At 41.7% G+C, this 18,065-nt stretch overlaps 1 protein-coding gene across 11 annotated transcripts in view; it reads right to left on the minus strand.

Moving 5' to 3' along the window:
- The window catches only part of LOC104145706 (von Willebrand factor D and EGF domain-containing protein), a 200,309-nt gene that overhangs the window by 150,728 nt on the left and 31,516 nt on the right, over positions 1-18,065 (minus strand). For all 11 annotated transcript variants that reach the window (XM_068949286.1, XM_068949287.1, XM_068949284.1 and 8 more), the window contains one exon: positions 164-348. In XM_068949286.1, coding sequence (XP_068805387.1) covers positions 164-208 — 45 coding nt within the window. In that variant the 5' untranslated portion in view covers positions 209-348. The remainder of the gene's footprint in view (positions 1-163; positions 349-18,065) is intronic.

Below are 18,065 nucleotides of genomic sequence, written 5' to 3' on the forward strand. Positions count from 1 at the left end.
TTGGGTACAACAGTGCTATTATGGGAAAAGTGATTTACTCGCTGCCACTCACCAATCCCCCTTATCCTATACTGATTATCACTGTATAGACGTGTCTGGAAAGGAATATCACATCAAAGGATTTATTCAAGCACACGAGGGTTAATTCTTAAGTTTTACTGACTTCTATACATTTTGTTGGCATTTCTGCAGGCCTGTTGTGGATCATGAAGCGGTACCAGGCGTGGGGCAGGGAGTGATCGCAAACCAGGTCCTGGATCGCCGTTCGCTGCAGTTCCAGCGAGTCGAACCTGGTGCTGCGGTAGGGGTTGCGGAGGATGCGGTGTCCCTCCGGGGAGCACTCAGGAGCTAAAATGGGTAAAAAAAAGGACAACGATTAAAGAAGGTATTTCAGTTTGATTCTGTTATTAACTGCTTAAGATGGGTAGATTTGCGTATGCTCAGATTCAGTTTGGGACTGGGCTATGTATCAAGGCAAACTATGGGAAAAGATCACATTTGGGGCAACTAAATAAAAAATTGGAAGCCAGGCTACATTAAGATTTTATTTATCTAGATTTTGATCAGATCTGAACCAGAAATAGAAATCTTAACCCTCTGAATCTGATCTCAGTCTAGTTCTAGAGATTAACATCTGAATGAAAAATTAAAAAATGTTTTGAGGTTTCAAGGTCTTGCGAGCGTTAAAAATACATTTTTTATTTAGTTCACACCACTGTGTATATGAGTATTTTTAATCATGATACAATTTCTTTTTCAATATATAGCTATAAGAACAGTGAAAACAGGAATTGTTAAAAAGAAAAAAAGACACAGTAAAAGAAAGACAAGCAAGCAGTACCTTGTTGTTTGTAGAAATAAGGAAGACTTATTTCAGGTCAGAAATAAGGTCAGACTTCAGGTCAGACTCACCTAAGGCCTTTACCCATAAAGCCAAATTCATCCAACCTGCTGTATATGCATTGCACAGTTTAAATCAAAACTGCTGCATCTAGAAGTATGTTTGTTTATTTTCATATGTCTCCTGATTCTTTACAGAATAGTCAATGTCTCTTATCAGCTAATAGAATGAAGCCTTCCAGTGATTATTTTAGAAGTTATCTGCTATCAGAAAGCTGATTATGTAGAAAAAAAGGGCATGTTCTTGTTTAACTTAGCCATTTCCTCCCTTTCTCTATAAGGCGAAGGCCATTTTCACTGTGTTTACACTGCAGCAGGGTCAGTCACAGGTGGAGAACAAACTGGAGTTCATCTGCTTTATGGATCAGCGACATAAGTGTCAGCTAATTTCTTGCGGCAGTAATCTCTGATTGCTAACGATGATGTAACAGGCAGAGAGGCCGGAGGAGGAATTGCACAGCCTGGTTTTGTGAACAAGCCTAGCAGTTACCAAAATTACCGTATTGCATTGTAAATACAGCATATTTACATGAAACCACTGGCAAAGAATGAGACCCACCCTCCAAAAAGTCATTTTTCAAATGTCACTTTTCAGATTGTAGCCCTGCTTTACTATTATGCCAGTGGCACTCTGAAGCAGATTTATCATTTTTATTTTATTGACAAGATACTCAGAAGGTCAAAGTCAACCCACTTATGGCACTCTTTTTAAAGATTATTTTTATTGTGCCAAAGGCAAGGCAATGGGGACACAAGACAAATGGGGACAAAATGTAGCGTAACAGAGCCGTTGTTGCAATTTTCAGGGAACGAAACTATCAAAATGGTTATGCAAAATTCAACTGAATTAATAGAGTTACCTTTTAAAATAGTGCCCAAAGCTTTTCTTTTCTACAGGTAAGAACCATTTTAGAGAGGAAAGACCTGGAAATACTGCAGCACTAATTAAACCCAGTATCTGATCCACTTTCTCAGAACTCCTTTCTGGGGTTTTGCGCCCAGCAGTGGGGACCACACGGAGACTGTCCTTTGCCGATTTGCAGCCCAAGGCATTTCAGCAGACCAAATATTTTCCACAAACGAAAATTTTACTCTATATTTAAAAACCTTAAAAAAGTTGGACCCTCGCTGACCTGTTCAATATCACTTAGTGCTTCAGAAGTGTTAATGGGAACAGGACTTTAGCTCTTGGTGCCTTTTGCTTGCTCTAAGTACCTTCTTTCTGGGCGAAAGACAGAAGGGTCTAAAAGTAAATGGAATTTAAATATGGCTCTCTGCAAAGTATTACCACAGGAATCCTGCGAGAGCATTTTAACATAATTAATAACATTTAGTTTCTCAATAATAATAATATCAAATACTTCATTTAAATGTAATTAATAACCTTCTGTTCAGTATGCATTAGTAATAATCCCAATTCACACAACATGTTGTGGTCTTACCCATGATTAACTACTCTGTCTAAACAATGCAAATATATCAGAAATTGAGACGTGGCTAATTATTTTTCATCCTTCACATATTTTTTGTTTGCGGTAGTTTAGAAAAAGCTGTTTGGCATGCCAACATTAGCGATGTTTAACACTGCGGATGGGATCTGAGAAGGGCAGGGAGAGAATCTGAGAAGCGAACAGGGGAGGCATGCCAGGTCAGGGAGGAGGGGGATGTTCACTCGTTAGATTTCACGGTATTTGGGACAAAATTCACCCCCTGAAGAGCATATCTCTGAAGCCCTGGTCCAAGCAGCCACAACCTGTGAATGCGTGTTTTATTCTTCGTTAAGTGTCAGAATATGTTTATATACCTTTCAGTGGGTTTAGTTATGCTTGCAGACTGTCATTGAGGAGGCGGTAGGGCAAACTGATCAGCTGTCAGCTCCCCTGGAGCTGCACTGACTGATTTTGTTTTCACCCTTTCTGCAAATTGGAGCAAACCACCCCAAAGTCGATGGAGCTGCCCTGGCATGAAGCCAGAGGAAGCTGGAACAAAAGCTGGCTCGTATTTTCCAGCAAGCCATTGACTGTATAATCTCTGAATTTTTGAGTTTCCCTTGTAAAGTCATGCGTACTACAGTCTTAGGACAGAGTCATTGCAAATTTTCACATGTAAATTGCAGGCCATGATGCAAGTTAATTACTACGGCCTTTCTCACAAAAACACGTACATGTGTCACTATAATCAGACTATGTTATGAAAACGTTATTTAAAAAACAAAGGAAGAAGCACTCCAAGCATGGTGTTTGTTCACTTGAGCGATGCCTGCCTGTACGTTACAGTGACTGCAGCTATCCTTTAATCAGATGAAGCCTTCCCATGTGCTTTTAATGCATGACAAAGTCAGATGCGGATGTCAAGTTGTGTGCTGTGATGAAGAGCTCAATATAACAATTGTCCCCCATTCTGTGGGGAACAATAAAAGTCAACGTCCATGCCTTGCACTGAGCTGTTGTTATTCTCTTGTGTGCTGGCTAGATGGCCTTTAAAAGGAAATATTTATTTCTTTACATATGAGAAACCTGTACATTTTATTTAATCCCACAGCTCTATTCGTATAATTGCATTCAAAGGGCTTATGAAAAAGATGGTGGCTTTTCACGGAGCTGAGTGCTCATCGTCTTTACGACCATAAAAATCTCCATCAGGAAGAATTTGAGCCATGCAAAAAGCTATTGTTCCTCTTCATCCCAGAGCGTCTTTTGAATTCAACGTTGCCCAGGAGCTGCTGGGGCTCCGGTCGCCCCTCAGTGCTCCGGAAAAGGAGTCTCCTTGCGCCCCCATCCCCATCAGCATAGGTGCTAAGAAGACATAGTGATTTGTTTGCTTCCCTAGTCTTAAAGCATTTTTTTAAGCCAACAATTCTATGGCAGCAAGTTGTTGAAAAGAGACACTGAATAGCTTCTTTCTGACATATTAAAAGCAAACTAAACCAATACCCATTGCAGCCACTAAGTGAAAACAGCGTTGGAATAACTCTGTCAGCATTATAGACCAAGACCTGTGGGGAAAATCTGTCCCTGTTGCAGTCATAAGGAATATTTCCATTAATGTCACGGAAGTCAAGATTTCCCCGACTTTAATGTGTCATGACTTGTTACGCTCAAACGAAATAGTTGGAGGCCTGTGGTTCATACAGGAAAAAAAAAAAAAGTTATTTCCTGCAATTCAGTAGCTAAACCCAGAGTTCTTTGCAAAAAGCTGAGCCACCCGTTTACGTCTTTGGCAGTGTCTTTGGTGCAGAAAACACCGCCGTGGCGTTGGAGCTCGCACCCGCACGGGGCCCGTCCATCCCCATCACCGTGCCGGGGCCATGAGAGAGACAGCAGGCTGAAAACCTGAACGGAAACCATTCGATCAGCATTTGCTTTTATTTGTAGAGGCAGGTTGGTGCAGGCGTGACAGAACTCTATCTGTGGTCCTCGCTCCCAGTAAATATCAATGGATTACTCAGGAAAAGGTTTAGGAAGAGCTGAGATTTTGCTTGTTTACTTTGAATAGCAGCTGCAAATCAAATAATATCAATAGGTGATGGCAGCTAGAAAATGCTGAAAGAAATGTAGACTGCGAGTCCGAAGTCTGTGTTTGCTTTGGGTAAAGTACTGCTAGCCACACATTATATTTAAAGGGCATTTTAAAGCTCTGGGAAATAGTTGGCAGATTGCAAAATAGTATTTGCGCGGAGGAGGAATGAAAACTCGGTGATTGCTCTACATAAAACTAAACAATAGCCCCGTCTAGTGATGTGCTGCGATTGTTCTGTGATTGGGAAAGAAATGTTCCGGGATGCAGATTTCTTTCTCCGTGTCCTCGCCCACGTAGCGTGGAGCTCAGCTGGAGCATCCCTTTGAGCCCCAGAGCCAGCCACCCGAGCTCTGGAAGCTGTCACTTCCCGCGGGCCTTTTGCACGGCTGAATCCAATGTCAAAGAAAGAAGGTGGCTAGGGAGCTTCTGAAATATGAAGTATGAAACTTAGAAATATATACATATGTCCATATGTTTTTCTTACTGGTATGGCATACGGCCATTTTTTGAAATCTCTCCCTGGCAAATTTTTGGATTTTCACTTTTTGTTTCTTATTCTAAAATCCATAGTGGAACAAAACATTTTTCCAGAATGTTTGTGTTTCTCTCCATAGGAAAACTAGGAAGTATTTTCGTCTTGTAAAATCAATCTCAAATGCCTAGGGCACGAAGCCATAATTCCGAGTGAGCTGCAGGCTAATGATGTATTAGCTTTCTCCATTTCTGTTCCCGAGAGAGAAGGAAACCTTTCTAAGGCTTGCCACTTCCGTGCCCGGTGGCTGTATTTCACAAGGGTAGCAGAGCACTGGTGAAAGCTTTGGACGCTTTCAGAGTCTGTTAGTACCATCAGTTTCCCAATATTATGATTTACTATATGTTGAAAGAGAATATGGGCAAAAAAAGAGGGAAGGAACTGGGAGAAAGAAATTCTTTCCAAACTGTTAGTGGATGTGTTCATAATAGCAGTAAAAGAATCTGGTCTTATAAGATTTAGAGATTTCTTTTGGTGGATAGAAGTTACAGATGAACAGTAATCTATTAGCAGATAAGGTATTGCAGCTGAAAGATGTCTGACAATTTATTACAGACTGAAGTCACTGCCTTATTTCACCATATTTGCTAACATTTTAATGCAATTATTCTGTACACTGATGAGAGCAATTTTATTCCTAAAAATATTCAGGGACCAGAATTTGTTGTGAATATGAATGTGATCGCTGCATGAAAATGCTTGAACTGTGTATGCTCCTTTGGTAGATAAAGCATAAGAGTTTTGTAAAAACCTTGATAGCTAATAAATAAAACTATTCTCAGATAATTCGGAAGCAGAAGAGCCTCCTACTGAACCGAAATGATAATGAAGCACATTGCATAAATACCACATACTCATAATGGCCAGGTCTTGAACAAGTCATAATTCGTTCATAAAATGAAATTGATAGAGATAAATAAACCATTGTGTAAAATGAATGTAATTATAGAAAATTTGACCTAGGAAGAGATAGAGCAGCAGCTGAAAAGAATAAAACATTTTTTCAGAGATACTATTTGTACTGAATAATGGGCAGAATTAAGAAGAAGAAAAACCAGGCCAACCAGGAGCAAGGTTTTCTAGAAGTCTGCTGCTTAACACTTCCACTTAGATATGACAGGGTTTTGAAAATAAGGTGTCTTCTTGTTACACAGACAATTTAGCATACAACTAAAGACTGTTTCACATGTCTGTCTTACATAGTAAACGCCCTTATTGTAAGGAAGACTTTAGCCAGTCCAGTTCTAGGGCTCTGTTATATTTTGAAATAAAAAGTGGCCTGCATTACTTCCTCCTGTAATGTCCAAGTATGGTGCAAGGCAGCAATGAGAGAAGAGATCCCAGTCCTTCCTTCAGTTCTGTGGATGCCCTATGTGATATCCTTGATATTTTCTACTTTTAGTATATTTAGCTGAAACCCTTAATACAGTTTACTCCCACTGGGCAGGATTAGCCAGTATATCGCTTAATTCTTAGGGAATTCTTTCTTCTGCACAAAAGATTTAGCATGGGGCCCTGAGAGAAAGTATAATTGAAAAAAATCCTCCTATGATCTAAAGATGTTGTGTGTGTGATGCATCAGAGTTTCATTTGCCTGGGAACAAGGTCACTTCTCATCCTGGTCTTCCCTGAAGAAAAGCAACACGCTATTGACAAACTACGGGCCAGTGCTCAGTTCCAGAGGAAACAATTATTTATTCATGCCTGTATCTCTTACCTGGGGTTGCATTTCTATTTTTAATTTGCGATTTAGAAAGGAGAAACGTCTTTCCTAGTCCGTATGTCCCCAGAACTCCTTGCAGAGTAAAACGCCAAACGCCGACGGTGCAGGAGCAGTGTGGGCAGCAAGAGGGGCCTGCTGCTCAAACGTGGCCCTGAATTTACTCAGAGACAGAAGAGGTGTCAGGAAGGGCTGGAAAGCTTGGTAAAAAAAGGAGTCTGGGGAAGAAACGCTAACACAGCCTGAGGAGCCTCTGGATGCTGCCACTCCTGCCCCGAAACCCAGCGGCGGTCTCCGTGCCGCGGAGCCGTTCCTGGGCTTCAACGCCACCACGCGCCGCGCCGCCGCTCGCACCGCTTCTCGTCCTGCTGGCAAGTCCGGAGCCGCTGGGGCGCTCGCCGCCGGCTGCCCGCGTCACGTCTGCCATAAAACGGCCCCGTCTCCAGGGCTGTCGGTCTGGCGTCTCGCACCCACGTGAAATTTGCCCAGAAATAGCGCGGGGAGGGCGCGCCGGCGTGCAGCTAGAAAGCCACGAGCAGCTGAACGCAGCAGGTGAACCCGCAGTTTCACCGCTTTGCAAAATACAGCCTCGTCTACCCGACGTGCCAGTCGCAGCAAGCAGCTAAGCCAAATTGTGTCAATTACTCTATTAAATTGGTTACCAAGTCTCACATCCACTAATTCTGGCTTGGCTGGGGAGCTGGGAAAGCTCAGCATTTGAATATACAAATCACTTGGTGTTCTGTGTCAGAAGGGAATCAAAAACCTCATAAATGTCCTCAAGTTATCTTTAAGTTAATGACGATGCCTTTAAGGACTCCTGAGCAATCAATACAAACAAAATTATAATTATTGTTATTGATTGGGCTATTTTGCTCTGGCCCCTCAGAATGAAAAAGTGAAACAAAATGAAAAGGTTCTTTCTTACCTCCTAATCTCGGTTGAACATACACTTGCAAATACAGCTTTCCTAAATAGCAGGAGCAAAAATGAACTCACATGTTTTGATTTTAGAACCTACTGGGCTCTATTCAGATGGAAATTTGATTTCCATGGTTTACCCCTCTGAGAGTCGGAGCTGTTTCTGTGCCTAAACTAGGATGCCGGCTAATTACAATTCAAGAGCCACACATTTTTCCCGACTGCTCCCATGGTAAATGCTGAATTTTGGCCACATTTCCCCCACTGAGTTTAATTCTGTATGTGGATGATATAGCAGGGGGGAAGGTGTCGCCACTAACTTACTGACAGTGAATCAAGGTTGCAGGAAAGACTGGCAGAAAGATAAGGCTGCGGGCACATTAGCGCAGCCACATACGGGGTTCAGATGCACGTGCTGTGTGTGATTTAGTCCCTCATGTATGCAGGAAGACGACACAATCTTTTTGGCTGTTACTGTTTTGCTGTTATTCATTGCTGTTATTCATTGCTATTATTCATTCCGTTCGCTAGAACAACAGGGTTTCTGGCAGCCACATGCTCCTCACGTGTTCATTATGTGTTTTTCTGTCAGCATTTTGACATTTAAAAAGGTTGGCTTGGTTCAGTCTGCCTTCGGAATAAGGCTTTATTAGTTACTCTTACTCAGCAGTGTACTCAGTGCTTGTACATGGACGTGCTCTATTTGCCAGCTAATACGTGGTCCTGGAAGGATCTCATCATCTACTGACCTGAACTCGGGTCTTATTTGACCCTGTCAGTACATGCTGAGGCAAGTTGCCCAGGCTTAGAAACTTACAGAGAATCCACCCAAAATGGGATTGAGCACATAGCAGCTCCTGCAGATGCAGAAATTCATCTCATGCGTCATAGCACTTTGGATGGATTTAAAAATATAACAATAAAAGGTCATGAGCTAGAAATGATCAGCAGCCTGCCTGGTCAGCATGATAAGATAAAGCTGTGCACTCCCAACCATGGAAGGGCAACATTAAACCTAATAGATTTCCAGAAAACAAGTTTATCAGCAGTCCTTAAAGTTTGTTTGTTCAACATTTGAAAGGTACAGTTCCTGTACATATAGCCATAACTAACTTTAATCTCAAAATGCTATGGAAAGAGAACGGTCGCGATTTCAGTTGGCAGTTTTCCCTGGTGATATTTTGGGGGAATCTGGTACATCTGGCTATGGAAAAAGCAGCTCATTGTGTGTTTCGCACTTGAATGAGGTCTGTTGGCTCCTATTCATGCCATGAAAGAGCAAAGCTTTCAGCACCTATACATGAAAACCTCTATATAAATGAATTTACTTATTTTATTTAGTGGAATTTAGTCTCCATTCGTTGTTCTAATGATACTAATTTTCCTCTTTGTTCACTGTAATCTCTGTTGTGGTTGCTCCGCAGATCCCTGCTAATTTGCCAAGAACAGCAGACACATCCATAAAAATGGGTCTGGGGAATCTATAAGGACTCCAGCTATAAGCAGCTTTTCAATATAAAAGAAAATCCAGTTCAGCTGGTGTCAGCTGAGCCTTCATTACATTTACAGCTGCTACCTGCACAGCCTTTTAGGACGTAATTACCATAATAAGAAAAACATCTCTGTAATTATGTGCGCGTGAAGCAAGATGCTTTTCTCCAGCCGTATAGCTGGAGCTGCAGGCGCAGATACGCACCCTTACGGAGGGGATCGGGGAGGCGCAGGGATAAACGAGAGACGCTTTGCCCCATATGGTGCGCATTACAGGCAGATGTGTTTTGATCGGGATCAGCCGCGCAGAAGGTAAACAGACCAATTTTTTCTCCTTTACACCAAATGAGCCCAGTGTAGCATCATGTGTTTGAAAGTTTCTGCTCTCTTGAAAAGCATTTCAAAATTGCGGGGGAGGACGGTGCCCTGCGAAGGGCTGGCGAGCCGTGGAGGCCAGTGCGGGCCCCGGTCGGCTCGCCAGCCCTCGATGGGAGCTGCTGCGCAAACCTGTTGCTCGGTATCATTTCTTCTCGCTGGACACGAACCCCAGTAATTTATTATACCTTTTATTGAAAAAGATGCTTCAAAAAACTAGCCATTACTGAAGGAGGAAGTTGCCAGAATTTAATTCTTTCGCTAGCAAGTGATTCAACAGGAAGTGTTATCAAGGCAGAGATGCACTGTTTCAGAGTTTCTTCCATCTTTATATCATCGAATAGCAAACTTGATTTTGCATTCTTAGTTGGTAATTGGCTAATAACTGTAATTTTCATCTTACTGAGGCTAGAAACCACTGTTCAGAAAAACCCTACAAACATAACAATTGATCAATTCTTCATTACAGTCAATGCATTTAGTTTGCCTCAGTCATTTCATTTGCAATTTGATTGTTTGGTAAAAAAACCAAACAACGAAAATCTACTTAAACAATTTCAGATTGGACAGCCGTAGCACAAATTAGTACACAAAGAAACAGCAGGCAATCAATTTATCATTTGCTACTTTATTCTTTAGCAATTTGCAGTCATTGTTGAGTTGCTTTTGAAACTTGTAAAATTTGATTATCCAAAACCTGGTAAAGGTCAGGCTTTGGTCATTTCTGTGTTGTGTTTTATGAGTTGTCTGAAGAGTTTGTACAGGTAGATCCATATGGCGTCTGCCAGTATCCCACCTAAGCACATGTAGCTAAAACTTAGCAGGAAAGCCCTGGAAGGTCTACTTTTGTTGTTTTCTAGTGTTAAACTAGAAACGAGTGTTCAGAGAAGGTTTAGCTCCCGCTAACCCAGGCACCCAGCAGTCCAGAAGACCCAGCAGTGGCACTGTATCTCCAGAAAAGCGCTTTTGTGCCCCCAAATCAGCTATGGTTACACGTGCGCGGCTGGCTATCGTGAGTACTGGGTATCCCACGGCAGATCCCTCTGCCGCTGAACCTGCTCTGTTTTGTATGATTTTATTAAGTATTAATAAGAACATGCCAACTTTGCTGGCTTCCAAAATGAGACAGAAAACCTCTCTTATAAGGAAGAGAGTATCTGGCAGAGGTGCTTAGCTGCAGGAGAGGGTTTTACAGATGAGACTTCTGAAGGGGGAGAGTTAGGTACTAAGTGCTCTAAAGGATAAGACTTGCCTGCTATCATTCACTCTATTTTTTTTTTCCTGGTTCATTAGGCAATTGCCTGCTCAGCCTGCTGTGGACCTTTCTGGTCCACACACCACACAGCAAGGAAAGCTGTGCCGCGCAGACTTATCAAAGCCAAACTGCCTCTGAAGCTTGCTTGAGAGGTAGGCCAGGTATTTTATCCTGCACTGCAATATGAATAAATGTACTTATTGACACCTCACTCTCACCCCTCAGTATTTAAGCAGCCTTTGCACTTAAATCTCTGCTGCCTGTTCAGCTGGGTTATGGTGCGCTTGCAAACCAGGTGCTGCTGCTTTGTCTGTCAGTGCCAGCACCTGTGAGAGTCAGAGGTTTCACCTGCAGCCGCTTCCTCTACAGAGATAAAAGGACTGTCTTTTTCATCAGGGCTTTTTGTATAGGGGTCTTTTTCTAGGAAAGTGTTTTGGGGTGTTTGTTTTTGGTTTTTTAATTTTCTTATTCTCTTGACTGAAGTTCAGAGTTATCTACTGGTAGAGGTGAAGGGCAGCCAAAAATGGCATGATAGCACCCCCCTAGAGAGGGGTTTCCTCTGCTTACATGATTCTCAGTGAATTCTGCTTCTTCTAAAGAATTGATGCTGAAGGGTGAGTGGGGTTTTTTTTGTTTTGTGTTTTGTTTTGTTTTTTTGTCTTCTGTATTGGCTAGACTGATTCTGCAGCTGACTGTGTTTGGCATGTTTTGATCTCGGCAGTCCAAAACCCAGCTTTTTCAGCAGCGGCATGCAGCGCTCGCTGCCTTTTGCTGGGTGCGCGTTGCGGACAGGTCTGCATTTCTGTTGGATGAATGCTGGACTGCTGCCAGTTTGGGCCTGCCAAATGGGATTCACGCTGGGAGTGCTGGGTGACGACGCAGGTATTTTTCCCCTCTATCATTTCAGCCCCTGCGGTTTACCCACCCACCCCAAAACTAGACTTTGGGCGGCAACTGCAGCTGCCTGTTGTACCTCACATATTACTGTCAAGTCCAGTGTGAAAGTAAAACAAGAGTCTGTGCTAACTGTTAAGATCTTTGTGAGCTATTTTTTTAGCCTCCCATTCTGTTATCCGTCATACCACTGTAAAATTGTAGGCTAAAGATAAGTATCGTTTCATTCTTTCTATTATTAGCTGCTGTAAGAGTCCAGTATGAAATAAAGTACTAAAATTTAGGTTATTTTGTTATGAAATGTGTAGGTTCAGCAGCATGGCTCAATGTTAATGAGAACCAAATGGCTAAATCCCTGCAAACTGGGATAAGAGTTTGCTCTTAGGGCTCCGGTAAACACGCTTACACCACTGAATTATCCTAATTCTAAAATAGGCTTCCAGCAGCACCAACGGCAAAACGATGCTCCGGGTTATTTTGCAGTATCTGGAATTTTGAGGCCCTTCCAGGCACAGACGGACACGACGCAAAACTGAATTGGCCGAGCGTGTGAAGATTTGATGTATAAAAGGCTTAACAGCTGCTAATGTACTGTGTTTTTCTGTTGCAATAATGAGTACAGATAGCACCCAGAGAAATGCAGAAGGGAAAATATTGCATGTAGGAGGGTCAGAAAGAAAGAGCTGTAATACTGTGCTGTAGTAAACCTTGGAAAAGGCAAGTGTTGAGCAGATGTTTTGAGCACAGGCACTAGGGGAAAGTTAATAAAAAGATGATTTCCACTGGTCTAGTGAGGAAAAGTGACTCATTTTACTCTAAAACCTTTCAATTTTTCCATAGAAATAAAATCTCTGAAACCGAAAAGAAAAACTGATGGCCATTTAAAATCAAACCAAACACCTGTTCAACCTGAGATTAAATATTTTGGAAATGGGAAGCATCAAGTAGTTTCCTTTCCAAAGCTGCTGAAAGGAAATATTTCAACTTTTTCGAAAAAAGATACCTTTTTTCTAAAAAGTTGAAATAGCTAGACACTTTCAAAATAAAGCTACTATGGATCCTGCTGACCTAGAGAAAGGTGTCACCAATGCTATTTTAGCCAGATCTGTTCACAGGAAACTTACTCTGAAGGGAGCTCGTGTCATTTGGGTCTACACCACGGAGCACAATCCCTGGGACTAAGTATCTTTTGTTTTTCCTATCTGAATTGCTTTTGTGAACATGAACTGCTCCATGTTATGAGCCCTTTCTTCCTGCTCTTTCATGTTGCTTTGCTTGACTGCAGAAGAGCCAGAGCTGAGATATAGCTATCTCACAAAATTCTCATTATATTACAAGCTGGATGTTACCTAACTCCTTTTCTTCTAGCACCAGGAAAGCAATTTGTGCACACAAGCACCACAGAAATATACAGCAGGATAACATGTCTTGGCACGGCACTTGCCCAACCCTGATTACCTCATGCAAAGAGGGGTTTTGGGCATTAGCAGTGCTGAAAAGAGGGTCAGCCTACTGCTTTTCATGATAATCCTTCTTATCTCTAAGTTATCTACCCTTATCTACAGGGTCTGTGTGGGGACATGAGGCAAGGAAACCACTTCGGTCCCTTGGTGATCCTTCTGTAACAGAGATGGATTCTCCTGTCCTCTACCCTGAGTGAGAATGGCTCATTCTGATTTGTCTCCCATGCTGTAGTGATCAACCACATGAATGAATGATTCCTCTAGCTACGCATCCAAAAGACCCTGGATCTGCATGTGCCTTTCAATGTTTTTACATGTTCCTTCAGCAGCAAAACGCAGACTTCATCTTTGTCTGTCCTGATAGCTGCCCTTCCTACACTTTTGCATCCTTTCAGATTTTAGTACTCAGTTATGATACAAGTTTTGTTCATCTTGCCAGTAAGTTCAAACTTGCCATTAGGTTTTCAATCACTAGAAAGCCCTAATGTGGATAATACAGTAGGATTTGTCTTGAAATGACCATCTGAAGCAGTTAATTTCCTTATTTCTCTCAACCTGGTTTCTTAATGTTTGTTACTTATTCATTATGACTCCCTGACTACAAAGAGTACATCAAAGCTGAATGTTTTTCTTTAATCAAGGCACTACAACATTATCACTCTGATCGTAAGACTTCAGCTTTCAAATTTTCATCTCGGTCCTATTCTTGGAACGTGTCCGATTTTAAAATCTTCTTCTAAGATTGGGAAAATGACTGTTTCTTTTTCAAAGAAAAACTTTTCTTAAGATTGTACGTGGACTTTATAGGTTCATATATGTATGCCAATAATGACATAGATTTTTTTTAGCTTGAATCTTAATTACAATAATAATGATGTTTGCATAACCAAATCCTTTCAAAGATTTATTTTAGTCATCAGTATAGTCCTCAAACTCCTTCCCCAAGAGAATAGGATGTAAAATACTGATATGTGATCATATTTGTGTATATGGAGGCTGGAGGTGGGAAGAGTGTGCTTTTCAGCCTTTTTGTAGGATAGCTAAGATGCATGTACTAGCTAAAATAAGGGTGGGGGGGGTTTCCCCCCCTCTTTTCTTTTCCTGCCAGAGCAAGCAGGAATTAGAGCAGCTGAGAAGCAACTTTAAGATAAGGGAATAAACCAAACAACCAATCTTTTCCTCTGGTCTAAGTAAAGTGAACATAACAGTTCAGTCAGGCTATCCAAGCCCTTTTTACACTGTCAGTGACAACTTTAGAAGCAATTATACATCTACAGAGAAGAAGCCTCGGTAGAAGGAGAAAGAAATATCCTGGGGAAAATAGGCTGCTTGTCCCCATTTTCCCTGAAGCATAGCCTTGGTCAGTAGCAAGAAACTACAAGACACTGGGCAATACAATGGAAGGCCAAAGACAATGGGGCAGAAAAAGACCAAGGAATGTCGTGTAATCCATCAGTGTTCAGCCACAGACAGTACGGCCTATACAGAATCCCATTTTCTGCAAGTAGGGTGAGATTTGTGAACTTCAGAGATGTTACTATTGCTTTCTCTGCGCTCTTTAGCAGAGTATTGGTTTGCTACTAAGCTTGTCTTTCTGAAGAGCTCACAAAAAACTTCCTATAAACCTTGCAAATTCTTTTGCTCAAAGCTGTGAGTGCTGCCCAAAAACAGTACGTGCAGGGTCCCTTTGAGGATAGTGCTCCAAACAGGGCCCCGTTGTTCATGAACAAGGGGGAGCTTGTTCGTGCCATTATCTGTTTGGGGCTTGGCAGGTAGGCTGCATGCTTGATTTGCTTTCTATCCGATAGCAACTTGCCTCTGAGTATTTGGAATCAGTGTAAAGTGAATATAGTGAGATACCATATGTTAATTCCAGTATGCATTTTGGCTGATAAAAGTATAAGCTCTTTGTGGGTTTATGACATATAAATGTGTTAAGGCAATTGCATGGACAGTCGAGCAAAGCAGTAGCATTACCTGTTAAGATTTTATCTAAGTAATCCAAATGTTATTAAGGAGGAAAAAATAAAAAGAAGGTTGGGTAGCAAGATCAAACTATCTAGAAATCCAATCTCTGATCTTGCAAAGATTTTGAATGTTCAGAAATGAAAGTCTTCATTTTGAGTGAAGATTTTTGAATCTTTTTAATATGGCTAAGAGATGTTTAGTGTGTGGCTGGTACATCAGCAGCCACACGCTTAAGCAGTTGTGTGTGTTCTACCACCACATGTATTTCTCAGGAAAATGTTAAGTGTCAAGGGGAAGGATGAGGTTCCTTGATGCCATTGTTCTCTTGATGCTTGATCCTATCAAACAACCTCCAAATTTCCTAACAGAAAGAGACTGAAATTATGAAGAACAAGACTGACTGAAACAAATGAGTGTTTAAAAATGTTAGCCAATATTGACGTTTCAGAGAAAAAATACTCCAAGAATGCTGCCCCGAAGAGTTGATTAATATAACTGCCACAGGAGCCTATGAGACACTGGGTAAGTCACTTCAGCCATGTCAAAGGTGATCATTACTATTATGTTCCTTGTTTTCTGGGTGCCTGAATGATGACCCTGATATGCAGAAATATGAGGCACTTGAAGCTTAGCTGTTATTGAAATCTTGATGTTTGAGCTGGCTGCAAGCCAGCTAATGAAAAATTTTTCTATTGGAAAATGTTGACTTGCCACAACTGAGATCTTCGCAGAACTGTATTTTTCCATTGAAGTTATAGTTGTGTGATTTTTTTTTTTTTGATGGAATTTCTGGAGGGAGAGAAAGTAAAAAAGAAAGGGAGGGAGCTCTTCACTTTGGAATAGTCAAAGCACATTAAAGGCTGCAAAAATGAGACACTCTGCATTTGCTCTGAGTCAACCTGAGCAAAACTTCCCAAATTAATGCTGTTATCTCCTGGGCTGACGCTTGGTGCGGTGCGTTGGTGCGGTAAGGAGAAGAGGATCTTTCTCCATTTGTCTCTTTCTAAATGCTTTTAGAAAACATTTCAAAGGGCTTTGATTTCATTCCAGTCTGAAAGAGTGAAGAAATACCTCTGTTTCTGTGGCAGGGGAGAGTGGCTGCTCTCTGGGTTCCCTGGAGCAGCTCCTCTGGGCTCAGAAATCAGATGTCGCAGCATGCAGGAATACTTCTTGCCTCCTTTCCCTATCTCTAAAATCACTAACATGTTGGCCTGTAAGTGCTAGTGATGTCAGGCTATACCACAGCCAGTGCTTTTTTTATTCAGTAGACTAGTAACACTGTCAAAGAAGGACATTGGTTGGTATGGTGCAATTTGTTCTCGGTAAATCCATGCTGGCGTTTCCCCCATCACCTTATTTTGCTCTTTTCCGAGGCAGGATTTAATATTCCTAACCAGTCCGCGAGAGGGGTTTGCCTATCCCATTCTTTTAATGTCAAGTGAAGGGGATTTTGTAGACACCAATCTCTCTGGACAACCTGTCCCACTGCTTAAATCTCTTTATAGATAGAAAGTGTCTAGCGTATGCCTCCACTACAAACTCGGCTAATCTCTTTCTTCCTCTGCCATCAGTGAATACAGAGAATAATTGACTGCTGCATTCTTTCCATCAGTCTTCCACGTATTCAAAGACTAAATGCATTCCCTTTCAGTCCTCTTTTCTCTATGTTAAACAAGCCCGTTTCTTTTAACTTTTCCTTGTAGATCACGTTTCCAGGCTTCCTGTCAGCTTTGTTGCTCTTTTTTGAACAGTCTCCAATTTATCCATCTTTTAGTCTAATGATCAAAATTAGACATAGTACTCCAGCTGTAGCCTCTCAAATTCAAGTGCACAGGTCGAATAAGTTGTTATGCTTTTATGCATGCTATCATCCTCAATAACAAATTTGATTCTCGTTAATTTTTCTTAATAACTTGGCAAGCACTGAAAGTAGTCTGGCAGGTTTTTAAGACCCCAAGTAATCTTTTTGACACTTCTTGGCGTTAAGTACTAAATTTGTGCTTCTGTGTTTGTCTTTCTTGGGATCTCAGAGGTTTTCCATGAATTCTTGAAGATGATTTTAATGATTCATATAATAGTTTGGCTGGTTCCCTGTTACTCATGGTGGATTCATCAGTTACTGCCAAGCTGGGTATGCCCCTTTTTTAACTGTCTCTTTTGTTCTCCCTTGTGTTCCTCTCACCGACTTAAAATGAACTCTCTTGTGTCTGATCATGATTAACTTCCTCTGGGAAGACCAAAGCAACAAAAACTTCGAATGTGCCTGTATTCCTTGTGTCACTTTACCTGCTCTCCTTCTCTGCTAATGGACCTGCGCTGCTTTCCTTTGCCTTGATAACATTAATAATATTTGCCCTTCACCTCACGAAGGCTGTGAAAGTAATTTAATGCATGTGCATGAAGCAGCCAATTACTATAATAAAGAATACCAGGAAAAAGCCTATTGGGGAAATGAACACCACTTTGTGGCATATGTATGTTAAAGCCAGGTGCTCACAAATAAGAATAACACAAATTACTGACTTACTACTCCATAACTGAGTGCCACCTCATGTGTGCACTGAAGGCAGTGAGAGTCCTCCAGCAAATCAGTATGTGATCACTCAGCAAAGACTGGGTTATAACTCATGTGCACAGGGGAGCGGATTAAGACGGCACAAGCAGCCTTTGCTCTGGGGTTTTCTGGTCTGCGAGTGCTTCGTGTTACAACTCTGGGTGCGGATGTGGGAGCTGAAATATCTGCGCTGGCTCAGTTCTTTGACAGTGTCCTATCAACACCTGGACACTTAGTGCTTCCTGGCCTCCAAAAAAGTTAGATCTTACGTGTGTTTGTAGCCATCATCCTGATACTGCTGCCCCCTGTTTTGGTAGATCTTTATCCGCGGACAGAGAGCATAACGTATTCTTAGTGGTTAACTAAGAGTTTCTAGCACTCCCCCAGCCTAGGGTATGATGGCTGCATAGGTGGTACCAGGACAGCTCACTGACTTCTGGAAACACTTGGAGATGGTAATTGTCTTGCATGGC

The sequence above is a fragment of the Struthio camelus genome, chromosome 6 (assembly GCF_040807025.1).
Source record: "Struthio camelus isolate bStrCam1 chromosome 6, bStrCam1.hap1, whole genome shotgun sequence".
Classification (NCBI taxonomy): domain Eukaryota; kingdom Metazoa; phylum Chordata; class Aves; order Struthioniformes; family Struthionidae; genus Struthio; species Struthio camelus.